Raw genomic sequence first — 23,275 nt, 5'->3', positions numbered from 1 at the left:
TTGTGGGAGGAGAAGGTACCCTATGAATCAATGAGAATATTATTATTATTATTATTAACAATGTTGCGCTAAGACATCCTTACAATCGTCGGTACTAAGTAGTTATGAAATTAATTTCATCGAGACTTTGATATCACATTAAGTAGTAGATCACTACCAACAAATTTTTCATCAACGAGATGCTTTACGATATGTGATTCATGTTGTGAGGCTAATCATCAAACTATCATTAATCACGCCTTCATTTGTCATTTGTCTTATCATCAAGATGAAGCGGCCTAAGCATACTCGAGATTTTCTTCCTATATATCTCTCTATGTAATGTGATCTTTCAATTGGTGGTTAAAGCTATCTTGTCAGCCGTCTCAAGTTGATGTCTTTTGTGATGGGATATTTTCCATCACATGCGAGGTAATTGAGGTTATGTTGGACTAAGATAGATATGGCTAGCTTAAGGCTCTGTTGGACTATGATAGATATGGCTAATGTTTATAATAGTGAACATTATTTGTGATCGACTTGAGGTTTCTAGGAAGCCCTAATGAAAAGACTTATGAGATAATGGTTATATTTGTATTTTTTTTTTTATGTTTCATTAATCATGTCGGCTATGTCGGCTCGGCTAGTGTCTTGAGAGAATTTTTCTTACTTTAGCTATCTCGATCAACCAACATAATGTGCACTTGGTTGTAAGACTCGTGGGTTGACTAAGATGCTATTGAGTTTTATGACTATTTGAGTTGATCAGGTCATTATATATAAGATGTGGGAGTTAGACATGTAGTTTTGCCCCAGAGTGAGAGACAAGAATCAAGGATTTTTTTTTGTCAAAAGAATCAAGGATTTTAAGTCCATTAATGAACTTATGGGCAACCATAGCCTTTTTCTTTGCTATCGCAATCGTGAGCATTTTTTTTTTGCCAACACAATCATAGGCCTAAAAACAAAGACCCTGATCATTCTGACTTTTGGGGTCCAAGTGCATTTAAAGCCCATTTTGTGGGTCAAAAAACAATCATTCCCGCAAAACTACCACTGAAATTAAGCCAGTTTTCCAATAGTTGAAGTTCTTCCAGTCATATACAGAATCCTACCACTGAAAATAATTGCTTAAAGAGAGTCAACTCTTTAGACAAATGACAACCTAGATAAACCAAATTAACGTCAATTTTTTTGGACAAAATTCAGGTTGAAGTTTGAAAATGGTGCTTTTGACTTTTTTGGGAACCAATATTAACTTTGACTCAACCAATATGAACAGGCTTGTTCACTTCTATTTAATTGTTTTTTTTACCAATTAAAAATGAATATTTGAAGCAGACATGGAGCCAGGTGTAGAAGTTGAGAATTGACAATCCCAAGTGGGAAATCTGAAATCTTCAATTGACTTGTGATCGAAGATGTCCATGAAAACAAACATCTTGGGATCTGTGTTTGATCCCAGAAAATAACATGGCAGTGTTATTAGCCAACTAATTCCAGCCCTTATAATAAAATAAATACATATATTAGCATTCACGTGCAAACCATATAAACTTCATAATTCAGATATTAAAGAAATAAACAAATGCACATAGCATAATCTTTGTCCAACACTATAACATAGCTTGTGCCGATGTCGGGGCATGGAATAGTTGAATTGAGCTGTGTGTTTCTTGACCTTTGTATATATATCTTTGCTTAAGTTCCACCACATTTGATTAATAGTTAGACTAGCACTTAAAGCTTTTAATTCAAAGTTTAATCTATATGTCCGTATAAAGAATGATTAGTTATGAAAGACTAATCTATACTCACATATAATGTGATCATAACCTCAAGAACAATAATATCATGATTGTCGGTTATATAGAAATAACTTTGTAAATATAGAAAAAAGAAATATTATATCGATCTTTGTTTGCTCGGATAACACATTCTTTCTAATGATACATTAAAATATATATTTATTATAATTGATTTTCTTTTTAAAAAAAAATCATCTAATTTCTCACACTTCTTAAAATGTATTGATTTTCTTAAAAAATAAAACAATCATAAATGAGTGTGTGTTAGAATGTGTCATTAAAAAAATGGGTACTCAGCCTTTCGAGCACTAAAAATGGATACATCCTATATAAGATTTTTTCCTCCTCACCCAAAAAAAAAGAGTATTATCAATAACGTTATACATGTACACACACCCACGCAATGAAGGCATTAATCATAATCTGAAATATACATGCATGTGGGATGGAAAACGATACAAGTGAGATCCCAAGGGATCGTTTACTATTTTTTTCCTGTAACTGCGGCATACTTGGGGATCTAAATGTGGATCACAAAGCTGTTGGTTTCCGCCATTTCTTAGGTAGAAGGAAGAGTAGCTCGTATTGAGTTGCAATTATAGCAATTACATTTTGTATATATATATTGCCATTTGTATATATTGTTTTACCCCTTTCCCTTTTTATATTGGAACCGAGAGAAAACGTCTTCAAACTACCAGATAATGCGCTAGTGATATATTGCTGAAGAGACCAGCATAGACTCCTTTATAGGTAGGAATGCTAGGGGATTTCCAATAGTTAAGATTTTATTGAACGCAGGAGAATTCAAACCCTCAACATATGTGGAGGTGGTAGTTAAACCTAAAACCTGTAGTCAGTTGTGTCAACCTATTTTTTTTTTTCTATAACTACTTAGTTATAAGTTGCAATAAGGGAAAATTTTAATATAGTTGATTATGTTAAAAGTTATTCCAGCCGAGAATAATGCTTTTACTTATTATGGTATTACCCCCGTTCCTAATTAGTTAGTACTATAAAGATAATGAATACGCTTATTTCTCAGTGAATTAGTGAATTAGTTTTACAGCTGTGAGAATACCTTCAACGACCAAAAAACAATTGTGGTTTAATGGTTTCCACCTCTTGCATATTGTGAATTAGCTACATGCATAGCAAATTCGCAGCTCTTTTCAACAACTAATTTATCGTTCACAATTTTACTGCAATTTTTCTAGTTGCAAATTATATTTCGCATGATTACAAATCTTCTATTTACAAATTATAGGTGTCGTAGCCTAAATAACCCTATTTTGAAGTCCAGCTGATTGAATCATGTTACACATGCATGTTCAAATTGGACCAATTATGAGTCCAATTCAAATATAGTTGAACCGGTTTAACCGGCTGATTCGGGCCAATTTTTGCGACTGTTAACAAATTCACTAAGAGGAATGTTAAGTGGAGTTTATCTCCAAGGGGATTCTTCATGCTAGCTGAAATGCACAAGGGATTGAGGGGATTTGATTCCTCTCATAAATTGTTTGTTTGGGGATTATTTGGTCAGAAACCACCATTGTACAAATCATGTGATCTTGAACATGCAGAGTGACTTGAAGTTAGTGTTGACAATCATGCGACACAGTAATTAATTGTGTTGCCAATTTTGGCAAGGTTCCTTTCTTGAAAATGTTTGGATTGTTAGATCTGTGATGATTAGGAATCTCAATATTGTCCATCACAATCAACCTAGCTAGCTAATGCTAACAAAAGATTAGGAAATTAGATGCAAGTTGCTTCACATGGTAACAGTAGAAGGATTAGTTATTGCATTGCATCTCCTATAGAAAAAGAAGACCAAAGTATCAATTATTTGATGGCAATTTTTGGCATATTAAAATGGTGATAAGAGAAAGCACACGCATGATTGTTTTTTAGTGGAAACAGCAAATAGCATATTCATATGATATGGATAACACATGTGAAGGTGCTAGCAGAGTTGGATTGCAGAGAAATTGTAATGGAAACAATAACAGAGAAAAGATTATGAAAATAAAGAGGCTAAAAAACACTTTTGGCCCCTGATGTTTCAAGTTTGTGCAAATTCTGCCCCTACTCTATTTTTGTCGATGTTTCTACCCCTCATGTTTTCAAACAGTGCATCGTCTACCCCTCATGTTTTCAAACAGTGCACCGTCTACCCCTCCGTCTAGATAGGGGCAGAATTTGCACAAACTTGAAACATCAGGGGCCAAAAATGCTTTTTAGCCAAATAAAGAAAAGAGTATAAGAGATAAGTTTTAAGGTTATACGACACAATCACACAACCTATTATGTATGTAAACCATTTCAAAAGAACTTACTGTAGAATTATTAGGTGTTATGTGATGGTTTTTATGAGAAGAGTAAGCGGCGGAGGGAGAACTTTGGGTTGGGTGGGGCCAATATGAGCCAACATGGTTAGGCTATTTGAAAATACAAAAAAAATGAGGTAAACAAGTAATTTTATACCACAAATTTCTAAAGACATTGTTAATTAAGGGGGTGGCCATGGCCACTGCCTCCGCCATGAAAATATATATTTTATGACACAAAAGAGGATAATTAGAGAATGTGAATATTGGAATTTTCATTGAATTTAACGTTGATCTATATATATTTAAGAGTGTTTTGGAAAACTTTGAGTCACGGTTTGTTCCGCTCTGAGAAAAATTAATGGAAAAACACAATTCACAAGAAAAAAATATGGAAGCAACACCTAAGTTTCTTAAGTTAATGTTGTAAAATCTTACTAATTAACTGTTGATACATTGAAATTAGGATTTCAGTTTTTCTTATGCAAACAGAAAACCAAACAATCACTAAACTCGTGCCATTAAATGATGACAAAAAACAATTTATACCAAACAATTAAACATCAAAATCAAACTATTACATCAAGGTATTTTTCCAAACCTACTCGTTTGTACAGTGTTATATCCAAGCAACTGAATAGATTTTCATCATATAAGAGACAACTGTCTTCTTTTTAAAATTGGTACCTAACATATATAATTGATGTTGGCAATTATTTGATTTGGTACTTGTTATTATATATATAACATGATTATATTTGTTTTGTGACTTGTGAGAGACAAAGGTTTAGGAAGAATCTTATTAAACTAGATACTCTTGCAACTAAGGCACACGGTTTATTGTCCAGTTGTGGGGTGAAAAGGAAAAACGGCCATCGGAGTCTACAACAAGTTTTTGTACACTTCAAATCATGCTACTTACTAAATCCTCAAGTTGTTGTCCACACTATATATCATGCTCTAGTTGCCTGCATTGTGATGATTTTAAAATTTAACTTAATTCACTGCTACAGAAAACACCGATTACTGCCGTGTTAGCATTAACCGCAGTTAAATCATTACATAGCGAGCAAGTTTGAATCGGCTTCTATTTTTTTAGCATTAATTTTGAGAATTAGAAGCCACATGAACATTACTTCTCATACTAATTGTTTAAAGTTAATAATAGAAAAATTTACAGAATATGCACTCACTTATTTATTCACTCAGCCAATCTATGTGAATTACTTTACCATTTTATATTGAGAGTTGATATCCATGTCTTAATGCTCCAATTCCTAGAAAGCTTTGTTTGAAGTGTGTCCCCATGAGCCTGTGATCACTGATCACCAATACGTGGGCCATGCCTCAGTGAAATTCAAAAGATACAGAAAAGAAAGAAGTTATTTGTTTTATCTGGGACTGCAGTTGCTGCCTTAGTTGACTGTCTCCTAAAGTAACTACAAATCAGGAAACTGATCAATTGACCATTTCTTCTTCTTTTGTGGTTAAAACTAACCACTATTTCAAAGGAAGCAAACTGAGTAAAAAGATGCTTAACAATGCATTGGTTTTCCAGTAAAAAGGAAAAAAAAAATGTGTGGTTTTAAAATCTGTTAATAAAAAAACTATTAGTATAGTTTTCAAGACTATCATGGTTTGAATAAAATCAGGGTTGTCATGTGTTGTGGACTATTTTTACAACCCTCACTCTTTACAAATAGGTACCCGGGTTTATCGATTGCATCAATCCAAAGTCCAAACGAAAAAAAGTATCCAAATACATTAATAGAAAAATAAGATTTTAGCGCATTGACTTAAAAATGTCGAGTTTAATGTAAATTTAAACATACATGTAGTAAAATTACTTTGACTCATCTTTGGATATGGTGAAGGAGGGAGGATTAAATTAAATGCCTTTTAGAAAACCTCAAATCAAAAAGTTAAAGGAACTTAAATAATGAAGCAAGAAACAGAATATCTCTGCGACAACATTCCTTAATAAAAATTCATGAGTTACATCATCCCATGGAAGAGGGATTCTCCCTCATTACACCAGAAATCTACCAATAGATAAAACTTCAGCTAAGTGCAAGTTAAGGAAAATATTACCCCTTCAGTTCATCAAAGCCATTACTCAGTTCTAAAACATGTTGTAGAACCAAATGAGTAATATTTTTGCTAACTTGCACCTCAATAGAATTATGCCAAAGGAAAAACAGAAATTACACAACAAAGGAAATAGTACTACTGCTACTGAAACTTGTTAACAACAGTTAGCCTCAATGATGTCTTCAAGAAGTCACTGAAAGGAATAGATTTGCTACAAAGCCACGCATAGTGAGGTAACGTTTTCGGTACCAAGATCAGAGTTGTGTTGATCTTTGTACCAGTGAGACCCTCCATCAGAAGAGTTTTCAATTGGGCTGTTTTGATGCAAAGCAAAACCCAAGTCATGAGAAGCATTAGATGATGTCTTCATGGAATTAGACCCTTCAGATAAACTGTTCCCATTGGTGCTAGCAGAAGAGTTCAAGCTGTTTGAACTCTTCTGCTCTGTGTGAATGATTTTTCCAAATAACAAGATGTGTGGTGCTTTAACTTCATTGGATTCCTTAAAACTCTGGCCATGATTTCCCACAGTCAACAAGCAAGAAATGTCAACATTGGTCTTAGTGCTGCTCTTGTATGAGTTTCCATTTCCACAATGTGGCCTAATAGGTTGAGTTTCATGGTCAAACCTTGAGAAATCTGGTTGCAGGATTTTGAAGGGAAAATCAGATGATGGAGTTGGTCCACATTGAACATGCCTGGCTCCCTGTATGCCTGCAGAGCTGTAATTATTATCTTTCATGTTACACAGAGAGTTAGTGTAACTGAGAAGATTGTTGGAGAGTGATGATGGCACTGGAAGTTGGTTGATGAGGTGAAAATATGGGTCCTGTATGAGCCTTTGTTTCTTTCTTGGAGGTGAGAATGGAGAGAGGTTGAAGGTGGGCATGTTTGAGACTAGTTCAACCAGCCAAGGGTTCACAGACTTGACATTTTGAAGCAAATCTGGTTCATCCCACACTACCTGAAACATTGACATCACAAAGAAGAAATTTAGAGCAATCTAGATTAACCAAACCTCAAGCCAAATAGAAACAGGTAAACAAATTAAGAAAGAATTTAATCTTATAGCATGTTTGTATTAGCTTCTGTATCATCACAATCAATTATTAAACTCAAAAGCTACTCATTCGGTATGACATAAATCTGGATCAAAATTTCCACTACAAATCCAAACAGAGCCTTAGGCATCAGAATCAATCATAAAACGTTTCCAAACATGCTGCACCCAATTCAAGCAACTTCGGTACAAAGTAGGAAGAAATGTCAGCATTGAACAGACACTTGAAATGATCTGCTACTTTTCTGCTGTTCAACAGTTAATACTATTAACCGTTATTCTGTTCTTCAATAGGATCCAAAACATAAAAAGTTCCCTTTAGAGAACCTAATATCCTTTAAATTTAGAACAATTTTAAATCCTTCTAGCTGATGATCATAAAATCCTCTTATTAAATATTTTTATATTCTAAAAACATCAATCCATTTTTTTCTTTGAATACTTTCATAAGAGGATATAGTGCATGTTTGAATGCACAAGGAAAAATCACCATAGAGTCAAAATCAATGTAAACAGCCCTAAAAGCTAAGGAAAGTTGTTATGATCCATAGTAGTTTTTCACTATGTATCAAAGCTCTTAAATTTCATTGTTGCTTAACAAATATACAACTGGTACAAGAAGTCAATATCATGCAGTAACTATTTAATAGGAAAGGGGACAGAAATGAGGAAGGTAAACAAAAACTTTGCATCAGTCTATCAGATAAATAATCTCAATCTGACAAGCTGTAAACTCTGTTCCATCTTTCTGAAGCATTGAAATGTACATCATAAACTTTTCAGAAAGGGTAAAAAAAGAGCAAGAACCAAGAAGAACTATAAGAAATAGTCAACAGTTCAAGATGCAATTCACTATTATTAACCAACAAGTCAGAATCAGTAGTATGCAGAGAATAAAGTTGACCTATGAGCACAAAGAACTTGAGTTGAGAAAAAAGGATCTCAGCATATTACCATAAGAGGAAAAATAAACCATTAATGGTGATTGGTGAAGGCAAAAAAAATAAAAAATCTATGATGGTGTAGTGTACCTGAAGAAGACGCCAAGGAGAATCAGGCCAACGAATGGGATCTGCAACTGAAACAGAAGAAATAGTTCCCATGAACCAGCTGATCCTGGAAGAATCCTCAGTTTCAAAGGGCATTTTGAATCTCATCCCAGAACACCATTGAATTTGCATTGAAGCCTTCACAGAAGAAGCCTTGACACAAAACTCAGGTGTGCTAGCTCTTGGATAGTACACAACCTCAAAGGGTCTTCCATTAACAGCAGAACTCACAGCCTCAACAACAGATTCACCTGTAACTCTTCCCATAAAAAACTCATCCCCATTTTTCCTATTGTTCTCACTCTTGCACAAGAAACCAGAACCAAACATAGTAGGAGCTACCTGGTTGTTGTTCCAACCAGAGGAAAACAACTCAGTGCCACCACCAATCCCCTTCTTAGCCCTCCTAATCCCAACACAAAGATCTCCATTTTCAGCTCTCAGAAACACAATGGAATCCCCTGCAACAAGCCTCTTGTGGTTGACAAAATTGCTCCAACCAGTGGTCAAAAGATGCCTCCTAGGTGTGCCTCTATAGATATGCCTGAACTTCCAGCACTGTCCATGCATGTCCTTGGCAATAATGGTCTGAACAGGAGGCTCAGCTGAATAATCCAACCTTGGAAAAATGGTCTCAGCACAATAACGAGGAACAGAAAAGCCTCCACCATTGTTAGCATCAGATTGAGTCAAAGTCTTGGCAAAAGAACTAGGCACTTTTTCTTCACTGTTGTTGTTCCCTCCCAAGAAATTGCTACAATCATTTTCTTCCAAATCCAATTCATGTTCTCTCAAAGGGGTTAGTCTCATTTTGACAAACACCTCATCTGTGTCAGGGTCTGCCATGTATTTCATGGCAGAGACCCTGCAAGGGATGAGAGGTGGAACTCTGTGTTGGCCAAAATTGATTTTGCCTCCACCATGAGCATGCTCTGCGTGTCCCTGAGGGAAGTAGAAGACTTTGGTGTTGAGAGGTGGCATTTGAACCGTGGCACCAGCACAGGCATGCCATAGCTGAGAATCTAAACACCTTTCTGTTGTTCTCTCCATGGAATCCATCACCACAAACATCTCAGTGTGGAAAAAAATAAAAAAAGACAAAAATCCTTGCTTTTTGTGGTTGTTGAAGCTATGAGTGGATTTGGAGGAAGCCCAGAAAGTGAATTTTGGGAAAGGACAGAAAGGATTTGAAGGGGAATGATGGGCAGGCAGTGGAAATGGAAAACACCCTGAAAGGACAGAATTGCAGGAGTGGAAAAGGGTTGGAATTAGGAGGAGAAGAAGGTGGGTGAGATGAGAATGTGATGGTTGTACAAGGAAGGAAGAGGAAGTGAATGTGTTGATTGGTAGATGAGGAAAAGGAGAGGGAGTGATGTGGAAGGAAAGAAGGAAGAGAGAGGAAGAGTGGTGAGTGTGAATGAGTTGAGTTGAGTTGAGTTCCAAGTTTGAAGTACATAAAGAGACACAAACTACTCTCTCTCTTGATCTCACACACACACACACTGTCTCACACGTCTAAGCTTCCCTGAGCTGCCGACCGAGTGTGAATTTGACACACATATATGAAGATATAAACAACTTGTTCCATTTAATATTGTCATGTCACATGAGACAATCACCGATTATAAAGATGTCTTCTTAAATTTATGAAACCATATGTATATCTTATAGTAAGATAATCTTATTCGAGTAGGGTATGTTCATCATGGGGCAGTAAAACTTTTTTATAAAATATTTAACGCGCATTTGCATTTATAGGCCGAAACTTGAACTCGAGATCACGATAATCCTAGTTAGATGTATGAGATCAACGTGTACTTTTCATATCAATTTTAACCATTTAATTTTTTTTAATCACTTTTGATCACTCTCTTCGATTATGCTTCTTCTTCTTTCTCTTCTTTTCCCAACCTTCACAACCACTATTCTAACAATTTTTTCTCACGTAAGAGTTTTTTAGGTTTGAAGCGTGGATAAATGCACAAGGTCATCTACCATGTGCTTAAATTCCATTTTTTAATCAGAAAGTGAAAGGAGCAAAAATCAAACTCTAGACCTTTTGATTATAGAGGCTCTGATACCATGTTAAACAACTAATCATTCCAACATCTTAAGTTATAGTATGTGATTTCACCTAATCCCCAGTTCACCACCATGATCTCACTATATATGAAGTAGAGGTCTAGTAAAATTGAAAATCAAATCTTTTCTTACCAACCAGATGAACCATATTGTTGCATGCCAAATTCCCATCACCAATAAGGATATGAACATAAATCAAAGAGCTAAGTAAAATGTTCCTGGGGTATAAGATGCATGATAGAAATGATGGTTTCTCCCTCTGTTTACACTCCAATAATCACATAACAAGTCATAAACATTAAACCGTACTCCCCTCTTAATGACCTGTTCACTAAAGAGAAAGAAAAATTATACACACTTGCAATTTGAAGACAATATTAATTGATGTTTCTCAAGTAACACCCTTACAAGAACCGTAAATAAAGATAAATAAAATACATTTTAAAAAGTAAAATGAAAAATAAATAATATTTTATATAAAAATTAATACAATTAATTACATTTTTTAATGTGTATGTTTCTTCTCTTTTAAAATAATTAATAAATATTAACCGAGGAAATATAAAACAAGTGAAAATAGTCTTCTACATTGTTCTCCACAAGTTTCATATAAAGATTGCTCTGGATGCAATATCGCACTTATCAACATATTAGTCTTTATTAGAGTTCCATTTGTTGACAAATAAACAACACAATAATCTACCCTTACCCAAAAAAATTAAATAAATGTAGAAGTACAACATAATTTAAATAAATCACATGCTCTTACCACGAAAAGAAACCACATGCAAAGTTTTATAACTTAAATATCGATAGAAGAACGACTTAATGCTAAACACTTAATCTAATCGATGAAAGTTTCAATGTAGGAGACTAATCAAATTAATGAAATTGTAGTAATGAGTATTTATGGGGGTCAAAAGGAAAACAGCTCCTCTCACGGTACACAAAGAAAAACTACATTAAATATTTCAACGATCAGAGAACAGAAGCATCCAAGAATTTGTGTACTGACATTTAATATTAGCATGACCTAGCGGTTACACTTAATGTGATATCTTCTTAATACTACTAATATTTCCACTAGGAGTATTAGATCAAAACAATTAAAAAAACAATTGGAGTCAATATCCTGACAACATACAAATAATTATACTTTTTTCTTTCAATTGTTAGGTAAATTATCAAAAAAAAAATTCACTCAACCCTAAATAAAATACTTATTTTATTTTACCGCTCACATGATTGAAGTCTTAATTAAGGATTTCTCACTTCAAGCACATTGAGACTATAAAACAAGTTCTATTGTTTCCTTACGTAACATGATACTCGTCAAAGAATTGACACTTGAGTTCAACTGAGAGTTCGGTATTCTCTCTCAAACATCTATACTCCTCATTGTGGAACCATCGGCACTACCGTAATTTTTAGAATACTCACCACCGCACTTCGTTGTTAGCTTCAAGATTGAGAAGATCTCGTCATATTTTCAACTTCAAACTGACTTGTGCTCTCACCCTTAAAATTTAGAGTCTAGCTAGCTTGGTTACCAGGCCACTAGATCAAGAGATTTTAATTTTAGTATTACTTATAATAGTCCTCCTTATTCCTAAATGAAAAATATAATACTCCACTGAATAGTGAGAATCATTAAAAACATAGTACAATGGATGTAGTAAAAAAAAGAAGTTTCAACTTGAAATTGAAAACCGCCTTGGTTTGATGAGGCAGTGGTGAAATTAAGGCAGAGGGAAAATTGATGATGCATTAAGCATAGTCAACTTGATGGTACCCAAGGCTCTAACTCCCTGGCCCTACCCTAAACATGGTTTGGTTCCCCAACCCGTAAGTTCAGGAAATAACTTAAATATTAACCTCAATGAATAGTCAACAAGGTTGTTGTTGCTCTTACGGATAACCTCTGTCCTCTTTCTCTTATTTTTTAGTACAGGACAAGATCAGACGATAATAAATGTGTGTATGGACAAGAAGATGACAATAAAATTAAGGTTTCTCTTATCAGCTATCGCCACTGATTATAGAATACTTTTGTCAATTATACTAATTATAAACTATGAAATATTGAAATTATGTGTATGTTCACATTTCGTAGATAAAGGCTAATTCGATTCTTTCAAAATACATACATACTATTAGATGTCAAAGATATACAGGAGCGATCTATATTATTTCAATAATATTTTTTCATACACATGGGTCATACTTTACAAGATTTTCACACTTATTAATTGATTGAAGGAAGGTCTGAACACTCGTTTAATCACTTGAATTAACAGATATTGGTCAATAACAAAAAGACTTAAGATTCTAATTTTAAAAAAGACTTATAAAAGAGTAAAATGGATTGAGAAAAGGGAAAAGAGTAAGTACACCAAGATAAAACTATAATTGAGGTGATTTTATTATGTAATGAATTGCAGGCATTGATATTTATTTTTAATAAAAAAAAATTCGACTTCGATTCCGGTCACTACCACCTGTTACAACTTCCTTACGAAATCACAAATTGTTTATAGTTCGATGTATGTATTAGAAATAGCCTGTCGACACTATGCGGACAACAGCAACAAAAATTAAACACACAATTCTTTAAAGAAAATTAATTACTCCTACCAAAACCAAATAACTAAAAATGTGTTCTATGTACGGGACATTGATATTGATAGAGTAAAGCGGTATTAAAAGCGGAAAGACAAGATCCGTAAGACAACAACTATAGTTGCATGGAAAAGCCAAAATATACGGCTAGTTACTCAGGTGGGTCTGCCCTCAACTTCAAAAACAACGATGCTGTTTTGTAATTTCCTTACAACATAAATTAATGGACAATGATTTTTCTTTAATAAATAAAAAAATCTTGGATAAATGCAGGCTATTCTTGTTTGCAGCAATGGGATATGATAGCAGTAAATTTTGGTGCTTTCACCTCTTGATTTTAATCATCTTATGATACATGAACCACATTTAGTGTCGGATATCTGCTTCTGTTGCGGTTTTAAACCACGAAAAATACAAAAATACAACGTTTTGATTTATGGCGGTCTAAAATCACAAGTATATGGTGCTTGACTGCTTGTTGTTGGTGTCTAGTTCTATATTTTACAATTCACAAAATGTTAATACAAATATTTAGAAAATATGCCTATTAGATCATGTTAAATAGATGTTGTATTCTCTAGCTAAACACCACTTACACCATCATGGTTTTTTTTCTTCATAATATATGAACTAATTTAATAAATTTTGAAAAGAGTTACACTTTTAATAAAAATAACATGTTAAATTGACTTAAATTAAAGTGATACATATTTGATTTTTCTTAAATAAAGTTTTTGAGCTTGAGTCTTGTATATTGAAAAGACCTCGCTGTAAGAACTAATTAACCCTACGATAGTGTGAATGGATTAAGATATTTCACATTTTGTCTCATTATGTGTCCACCAATGGAATTGCATCTCATGTCAATAAAAATCACTCATGTAACATGTAAGGTTATAAATGTCATATCCATATATTTTCAATTGATATGTCATTATTTCACTAGTTGAGACAAGAAATGAATGATTTTAGATATGTCATTATTTCACTAGTTTGAATGTTCCAGACTCAAAGGAAATTATCCCTCATAAATGACATTGTGAGATAAAAAAACAATATCCCCAAATTGGGGTGTCTAGGGTACATCACATGTTTGAGTGGTGTACCCATAAAATACTATAATATAGTTGTAAATCAGCTATAAACATTGCAAATTCGCAGCTATATAGTAATTAATTTACTGTTTACAATTTTATTGTAAATTTTTCTAATTTTATTTTATATTATTACAAATCTTATGCTTACAAGTTACAATTGTTACCGTACAAATACACTAGACAACCACTTACCAAATTAGTATGCCTCCCAAGTCTACAAAAAAATATCAACTCTGGCATGCATGTAATGATTAATGGTCATTATGGTTCCATCAATTTAAGTGTCTACTACAACTTGATTTTACAACTCAACCTTACTTGTGTTTTAAAGTAGGTATATCTACCTTGAGTGAAAAACAAGGGTTGTAGTCATGGCAAGCATGCTGAGCTCTATCTATAATTAACTAATAAATTAAAATCTGTAGAAACGAGAAAATCAACTAGTATAATTGAATGAAATCTTGATGTATTATGCCATGAATGGTTGATATTAATGGTGCACGTGGTAATACGACGCCGGAGGCTCCTCCAGTGCCGATCCGTTGGCCGTGACCATCGCTCTCGCTTCTTGTTCTTCAAATTGGGAACTGTGACTGCCCACTTATATTATATATATTCTGTGAGGATTAAACCCCTTTACTCCACCTTAGTCCTAGTACACAGCTTGTAAAGATGAAAGTATTTTACATAATGTTTATAGTAGCAATTATGTAAAGACTAATAAATTATATATAATAGTTATACGAAGAACACCCAAATATAATATATTTAATTTCATTACCTGTCTAAAAAACCAGAAAATATGTTATAAGCAAGCATCGATCCATCGTCAACTTAAAAAAATATTTATTTAGTTCAAACGTATTGCATCAGTCTATTAGGCGGGCTTCAAAACTAGTTAGAGTCGGTTAAACTGAAGCTATTATATTAAAAGTAACATTGTGTTGGCTTATCTTGTGCTAATGGTATAACCCAAAACCCTAGACCAAGATAAGTGTCGGTTCCGACTCTAATTTGAATTTAATCCAGTTAAACCTACGTCAATCTTAATAGTAAAATGTTGCGGCATTCCACTCTATTAATATTGAAATTTATTAATTAGTGGTTCAAATTTTAAAACTTTAATTCATAAAACTTATTTTTGAATAACTACATTGATAAATAGTATGCATATATTATAAAATAATATGCAAAAATTATAGAAAATTTATTTATCATGTTAACCTTGACCATGGGGTTTTCTTTTACCAAAAACATAACTATGGACTCCAAATGCATCTGACCAATGTTTTTTCTCTTTTTATTTTAGGGAAAAGAATTGAGATGTTAGGGGTCACGCCTAACACAATGCATCTGTTCAGTTTGGTTTGGGCCCATAGTCCATAGCTATATTTGGACTTGGATTGGCTCGATTTATGAAACCCAATTACCATCGGGTTTTTCTGGGTCCAAATAAGATATTTTTGCACATCCTTCAAATGATATATGCACAATTAAAATAAATGTTTGCCTAAAATGCTCCTAGAGATTTCGAACACTTTGTATTTGTTATGCACTTCTAGAAAACATAAATTTAGTTTTCGAAAGTTTAAGCTCCGAAAGTGAAAAACAATTACACTTTTAGAAGTTGAACTTGCGAAAGTTACATTTTTCTGCTCGAGACAATCAAGTTTTGGAGGTGTATTTTTTTTCTGTGTGCTCAAGGAACTTAAATTTGTGGCACACAAGTTTATCTTTAGGAAGTTCAAGTTCCATAAGAGGGGAAGGAACAAATTGTTGCTTTAGTTCTTGATGATTACTTGAAATAAAGGAAATAATGTTTTCACATATAATCAAACAATGACATAAGAAAATTCAAAAGCGTCAGGTTTAACATAAACTCGAGCAATGGTTGAGCAATCGTTGAAGATCGTTAATTAGAAAGAATGAAAATATGTAAAAAGAATATGATAAAGATTAAGCACATAAGACGTGTAAATAGTAATTTTATGAATTAAATATTTTAAATTTAAAAGGTGTTTAAAAGGTTGTGTACTTTTGAAATTACTAAAAAATTAATCGAGTGTGTTATTGGTAATTTTGGGTATGAATAAAAAGAACAACCCTGTCCAAAAATTGGACTATTAAATAAGTTGTGTATATTGGTTTGGGCTATTGAAGCATGGAGATCCGTCGGTTCTTTTCTTTGAAACATTTTGGGCCAGCTCTGTATGTTTTCATGTTTACAGAATAAAGGTATACATACATAGATTCCATAAAAAAAAAAGATTCCATCACGCAAGATTTCTTAAAACCCAAGATTATTTCACTGTTTGTACAGTGGGAAATTAAAATTTGATAGTTATATTAACATTTGTGTGCGATAATATCTTTTTGTCAAATGATGATAATATTATATCCTGAAGCAAATAGTAAGGAGCTTGTAGCAAGATTTTCCAGGAGTCAAGCGGGGTACTGGTAAAATATGCACTTTGGACATTGAATATTAGTGGTTGAGTTAGACCACGTTAAGTTTAAAAGAACTATAAGTTCATAGCGTGTTTGGTCCTGAGGTTGGAAATCTTGTAATCATTAATGGAAGAGCCTATAAAAGTGTAGCTTATAGGATTACCATGTTGTGCACTGTTTGCACATCACCAATTCAAAGACACTAACCAATGCAAATGAGAAATGTGCAATGCCTTCCACAGTTAATCTTTTAATATCGCCTCTTAATTGTGTCTGGCAGAACTCAACATCAACTTGATAGAGATGTCTTAGAAATTGATGTTTTCAGTAAGTGACTTGTAACATTGCTAGATTAGCTGCCAATGATTCTCATAATCATTGAGAATTAATGTAGGCATTGAACTAAACCATCACAATCTGAGAGTAAGTCACAAGGCCTTTTCTACATGTAGCTATTCTCCTTAATTTACTATACCTCTGGTAGATAAGTGGTTGCTAGAAGTTTCTACTTTCCACTGCTCCTAGAGCATGATTAACCACCTTCTCAACACATTATTTTTCTCCAAACATGAATAATCACTTTCCACTGCTTCTAGAGCATGAATTTGCAGTCATTTTCTATTCAAAGAGTTGGAAGAAGTTACTCTCCCTCTTCTCAGACCTCTACCCAGGTTTGATAGAGAACTTGAAACTTAGTACAATATGTTCGGTTTAGTATTGAGAGATTTAATTTTGGACAGAATTAACTATGACAAATTTGATTGTGGTAAAAGTGAGTTAAAATCACTTTGTGAAAATAAAGTGATTTTATAAACATCTTGTGAGAATATATAAAATCACTTTCATGTTAATTTAAAAGTTTAGTTTTTTGCTTCGGCCTCAATGTGATTTTGTCAGCCGAAAATGATTCTCAATATTTAACCAAAACGTGTTTTGAAGATAAAAAAAAAAATTATGTTAGAGAAAATTAGAAGTGTTTATATGGATGAGCATGAAACCAAACATAACATATATACATTAGAATAGATTTGTTAGACTTAAGAGGTTGGTGATGAAATTGACCCAATTTTTACATATATATTAAGATGGCATGTTCAGTAGTCCAGAGCACTCATGGGTACACATTGGCTGTTGGAATGCAAAAAAAAAAAAATTAAACATGTTGGAGGAGTAGTTTGTTCTTTAATTGTTTTCATCAGTGCTGTTATGCTCAGGCATAACTTAAAACATGGAAGATGTGCATGTCTGAAATAATCATATCAGCTCTACAAGTTCAAGCAACCGAAATTGATTTGTGCAATCAATTAAGTTTACCAGCAAAGTATCACTTAATTTATTGTTAGGTGTGAAGTTATGGGAGATCATGACATGTTGCCAAATCTTTTAAAAAGAGCCTTAAAACCATAATTAGATTTATATATAGCCATTGTTCTTAACTTTCAAGGCATGACTGAGCCTTACCAACATGAATCATCATTTCTCTCCCTTTTTATATATATTTTTTTGGGGTTTGGTGGATGTCCACCAATATAAGTGATTTACATTATAAACTATAACTAATGCCTTTTTTCTCCTAAACTCCCCATTTCCTAGTTAAGGAGTGATCAAATCTTTTTTTTCCTTCCAATTATGACCTTCACATTCAATCTGAAATCCATGTAATTAAGAATAGCTACAAGGAAGGGCATGCTTAGTTTTGCATTAGGGATTCTCAAAAGCATATAACTTTTGCCAAAACCATGATCAGGATTTTGAGAGATCCCTAACATAAAAGCAACACACTGTAAATTATTAATGAACTAGAAAACTTCTTTCACATCACTATTTTTAACATAATAATTTGTTGAAAGAGCAATTATCCTTTATGAGCAGTTAGCAGTCAGACCCAACTGCAGAGCAGAAAGCAATGCCTGTGTTTTGGGTACATTTTTGCTTAGCAAGAATATGTGCAACATTGAAAGAATCTAATAAGGCAAGTTGACAGTCTCCAAGATACTCTCCACCTTCCAATACACTTCACCATCAAGATTTACTCAAAACTATTACCATTTGTGTATTAACTTTTAAATTCTCTTTCCTCATTATCAATTCTGGAACAAAGGAGCTACTCATGAAAGTGATTTTCAAACATGCACTATATCTCCGATATATGTATAGAGACGTTGGAGAGGATATTAGCAGAACAAGAAAGTGATTAGTAGAAAGCAAACAGGGCAACACAAATTTTAAGTTTCTTAACTCAGAATTTTTGCTACAAATAAACTGCAAAAAGAATTCCCACAAAGAGGGATATATATAAAAAGGCAAAAAAGAAAAAATGAAAAGAATGGCAAGAAAAAGAAAAGAAAAGAAAGGAAGACAACAGGGACACCAACTCCTAATGACCTTAAGGGACCTACACTTACTAGACCTAAAGACTCTAAACCTCTTTTGACTTCCATATCACTACCCCTTTTTTCTCCACTTCTGATTACAATCTTCCTCTAACATCTAAATTATGATCATCATCATCATCATCATCTATTTGCTCCTATTTCCCCCAGACCAACCCTGTACAAAAACCAATGAACAAAAGAAATGAAATATCCTTAACAAAACAACTTAAGACATGACATTAGAGGAGGCACTGGCATTGAAATTGAGAAATTCCCAACTAGGATGATTCCCCCCTCACATGTATTCCTCCAGGGTGAGGCTGCTGTTAGTGTTTGGAATAAGTTCAGGCTGATCTGCAAGGCCAGAATCCTCACCCTTGCATCTCATTTCCAGGACCTTCTTATGGGAATTCGAGTGCACGGCCGGGCAGAATGTCGGGCTGGCGGCAGGCCGGTACTCAGGGAAGAGGCGGCCAGACTTGTAGCGAACGCCGCAAGCATTGCAGAGTGTTTTCGGCCCCATTGGCCCTGCCCTCCACTGAGGAGTCTTGGTGATCTCACAATGCATGCATTTCCTGACCGGTTGTGAACCATTCTGAATATTGTTTCCATCAGATGGAGCAAGTGGAAGTGGAACCTTGATCTTCTTCTTCTTCTTAGGCTCCCCAGAAGCCTGTTTTGGCATCATCATCTTGGTAATCACAGGCTGAGACTCAGCAAAATTCTCAGAATCTGAAGAGGTCCTGACATGATGATGATAATTAGGCTTCATGGTGTTGTTCTCCCCAATAAAAGAGGAAGCAGGGGAAATGAGCTGCATGGCAGAGCGAGGATTGAAGCTCGCAGGGCGCGGACGCTTGCTGCGTGCGCGCCCACAAGGGACAGGGATGTAAATCTCTGCCGGCTTCCCGCCGGAGCAGGAGCTGCTGCTTTCTAAGACAGAAACTGGGCTTGATGTCTGGAACTGGTTGTGCACTGAATCCTCTTTGGTTGTGATGGTGGATGATGGTTGCTGATGCTCCACCTTCTTCATGGTGAGGCTACCCCCATATGAGTCCTCCACAAAGTTTGACAGCCATTCCAATTGGACAATGTCTTCATACTGGAATTAACAACACATTGGTCAAAATCAGAATCACCCTTTACCATATTACATAACTCAATACACATTTAACACATTTTTCTAAAATTCTTCTACAATTGATTTTAAAGTCGGGACTAATTCTACGGATAAGCTTCTGTAAGTAACTTTTTAATTACATTTTTTATTCTGAAAAAAATAAGTCAATCCAAACATGCTAGGTTTGGACTAGAATTGATTCTAAAAAAATTTCAACAAAGAACAAATATGAAACATGTAACGTGCTAAGCATGATGAAGAATAAGAATTTGTGCTAATGTATTAAAAAAAACATGAAAACATGGGTTGGTAGTTGCTACTGCTATCCACCGTGACCACTTTTTTTCAATCCTCATTAATCATTATTTATGTGGGTGGTAACATCACGTGATCATCACATGCAAAATCACATGACATCCAATAATGATGGTTCAAATAATTGAGACAGCGCAGCCCCAATGGTGAAGAGTAAAGAGGAAGTGATGTGCCACGTGTCACCGACACAATCAAATTCCTCTTGAAATGACCAAAACACCCTTCACTATAAATAGTCAATTAATAATGTCCCCATACTCAAATACCCAACTATTTTTTTGAAAGTCTCAAATACTCAAATTTAAATATGAAAAAATGTCATGTTTGGACCCACCCTTTAGACAATAAAAACCCTTGTCTAGATATTTTGGAATTTCAATGTCTCCAAAACTCCAAATAATTGTATAAAATTTAAATTCAAAATTTAAACACCTTTTGGACTACTCAAGCCATTCTATTTATGGAAAAAATCTTCAACACTCCTATTTTATACACTACACCTCTTAATAACTTATCATTGAATGATCAATTTTTCCTTTTTAATAAAATTGAAAATTTCTAACTATCAATTTATGAAAGGAGTGTATTTCAAAACAAAAATTTATGAAAGAGCGATTATAATATCATACCTCCAGTTACTATTTTAATAACCACATATACCATTTATTTAATGAATTTAAAAAGCTATTTTTTTTCTTATAATGGTAACCAGAGGTGTATTCATTCTTATTTTTTCATAAGAAAATATTCATTCTTATTTATGAAGTAAAGACATTACTCTACTATGTCCAGAAGCAGGTAGAACCAAATTTTCATGCTACTAGTTACGCGTAGTGACAGGCTGGCAATAGTTACAGCATTCAAAACAGACAATCAGGACCGTACACGCAACTATGATGTCATAATCAGGAAATCTAACGGCATTAGACGTTGTTCACATGAACGCGCCAAAATCTTTTAAATAAAAAAAATAGAAATAAAAATAAAAATTGTGGATGAAACGGTGGCGTTTTGGAAACTCACCGGAACAGAGAGCTCCGCCGAGAGGTCCGAGCCGCTGTTGCCGGAAAACACCGAGTCGGAGCCGGGAAACGAGTCGGTTTCTGGGGGCCAGATGCTGGCTAGGGAGGTGCAGTTCGCGGCTGCGGCGGCGGCGGATGGTAAGGTGGTGGCGGTGCCGTCGACGTCCTCGACGGGGAAATCGAGGAGGTCGTCGATGTGGTCAAAGAAGCTTCCGCAGTCTAACTCGTCCATGAAGTTTGGTCCAACCATTTTCTCGGTGAGTGAGATTTTCCTGAGAAAATTCAAACCGGAGAGAAAGTTAGGGGAGAAAATTCTTAGCAGCTTTTGTTGAATGTTAGCAACTAGCGCATGTTAGCATTTGGAATTGGTATTCAATATTTATATCTGAAAATTATTGAAGAAATAAAAGGAAACAAAAAAAAATGTTTTTATTTTAATTACTTATTTTCCTTCTTTAATCAAATGAAAATCCGAAATTGAAGATTTTAGGATATGAAGCTGGTCCCAAATTGCCAGCTTCTAATCTTGTTCCCTTTTTATCCAAAATCACTCTTTATTTTTCCCTCTCCACGTTCTCCTTGTACTTCAATTTTCCAAAATTGAAAATGGAAACTCCATTATTGCATCCTCATTTTTCCATAGAAAAATTGAATTGAATTGAATGTGAACATTTTGAAAATTGAGGTAAAGTTGAAGAAGGTCAAGCTAGCTAACCTTGTTCAATTGGGCTAAAATTCTTGAGCAGGGTGTCTAAGTAACCTAAAAATTCAAAGCCTGCAAAATTAAAAGGAAATAAATAAGCAATGGCAACACACTAGTTGAAATATGTGTATATGGGTACAAAGACTAAAACTCAAGAAAATTTCAAGTTTTGGTTCAAATTCTGTTTTTTTAGAAGAAGAAAATTGGTGACAATGAAACATGGCATGACCCCAATTCTCCATAAAATTCAAGTCCTCTAAAGAAGCACAAGGCTAAAATGAGAAAAGGGTATGACTCAAAATTGAACAAGAGAACATGCAGGGAGGCAAACCTGAAACTAAGAATCCTTTGTTTCTTTGTTGTTAACAGTAACTAGCTAAGAGAAGAAGAAGAAGAATAATAACACTATGTGAGTGAGTGAGATAGAGGGTTTTTGAAAGGAGAGAGAGGAGAGTGAAGAAGGCTTAAATGAGGAAGAGGGGGTTATGAAGGAAGAGAAACAGGGAGAGAGAGAGAAAGAATGTGATGGGCACTGGTAGGTGAGGCTCCTCCTTCATTGCTAGCTGTCTTTTACTATCCCCTCACTGTCGTGATGTTGAAGTCTTCTCTCTTCCCTTTTTCCTTCTTTTCACTTTCTCTCTCTCTCCCTCCTTCTATTACCTCTCTCTCATGTCCCACATCGCTCACAACCCATTTCCTTCATTCACGGATTTTCACCTCCATTTTCCATTCAATTCAATTTCAATCTATTCTACCCCATAACCCCCCAACAATGAAAACGATTGTTAAACACAAATGGGTTTTGAAATCAGAAAATTTGGACATTGAGAATAACAAGAAGAAGAAGAAACATAAAAATGTTCATATTTTTTGCTCTTTACCTTTCTTGAGTTTCTTCTTTGTGCAACCACTGATTTGGATGAGAAAATAATGGGAAATTTGGAAGACACATGGTTTACATAAATAGAAGATTGCCCACTTTGGATTTGTCAGCTTTAACCGCCGTTGTTTCAGACACGGCACTGTTCCGGGTTTGATTTCTTAAACAAAACAAAAAAATTACTGCACAAGTTGCAGTTAAGTGAAACCGGTACCAAACATAGAACTAGGAACATTTCTTTTTAACATTTTTTTCTTTGATTGATTGTAATTTATGTGAGACGAACTATATAGT

The 23,275-nt window shown here is 34.4% G+C and overlaps 2 protein-coding genes across 4 annotated transcripts; both read right to left on the bottom strand.

Moving 5' to 3' along the window:
- Positions 1 to 6,060: 6,060 nt before the first annotated feature.
- LOC130717624 (auxin response factor 18-like) lies at positions 6,061 to 9,851 on the bottom strand. Its single transcript, XM_057567930.1, has 2 exons — positions 8,303 to 9,851; positions 6,061 to 7,175 (listed from the first exon to the last, which is right to left on the bottom strand). Exons 1-2 carry the CDS (start codon positions 9,389 to 9,391, stop codon positions 6,423 to 6,425), a joined length of 1,842 nt encoding a protein of 613 aa, XP_057423913.1. The 5' UTR covers positions 9,392 to 9,851; the 3' UTR covers positions 6,061 to 6,422.
- Positions 9,852 to 18,760: 8,909 nt separating this feature from the next.
- LOC130717667 (GATA transcription factor 8-like) lies at positions 18,761 to 23,025 on the bottom strand. 3 transcript variants are annotated; one of them, XM_057567997.1, is made up of 4 exons: positions 22,983 to 23,025; positions 22,114 to 22,173; positions 21,400 to 21,670; positions 18,761 to 20,043 (listed from the first exon to the last, which is right to left on the bottom strand). In XM_057567997.1, the coding sequence occupies exons 3-4, from the start codon at positions 21,646 to 21,648 to the stop codon at positions 19,237 to 19,239; spliced, it is 1,056 nt and encodes a 351-aa protein (XP_057423980.1). In that variant the 5' UTR covers positions 21,649 to 21,670; positions 22,114 to 22,173; positions 22,983 to 23,025; the 3' UTR covers positions 18,761 to 19,236. The 3 variants fall into 3 exon arrangements, with proteins under 3 accessions (XP_057423980.1, XP_057423978.1, XP_057423979.1); XM_057567995.1 differs by lacking the exon at positions 22,983 to 23,025 and adding an exon at positions 22,433 to 22,646; XM_057567996.1 differs by lacking the exons at positions 22,114 to 22,173; positions 22,983 to 23,025 and adding an exon at positions 22,433 to 22,647.
- Positions 23,026 to 23,275: the final 250 nt, after the last annotated feature.

The sequence above is a fragment of the Lotus japonicus genome, chromosome 5, assembly GCF_012489685.1.
Source record: "Lotus japonicus ecotype B-129 chromosome 5, LjGifu_v1.2".
Classification (NCBI taxonomy): domain Eukaryota; kingdom Viridiplantae; phylum Streptophyta; class Magnoliopsida; order Fabales; family Fabaceae; genus Lotus; species Lotus japonicus.
Note: the sequence above shows the minus strand (reverse complement) of the source record. Positions and strands in the feature narration are given on the sequence as shown.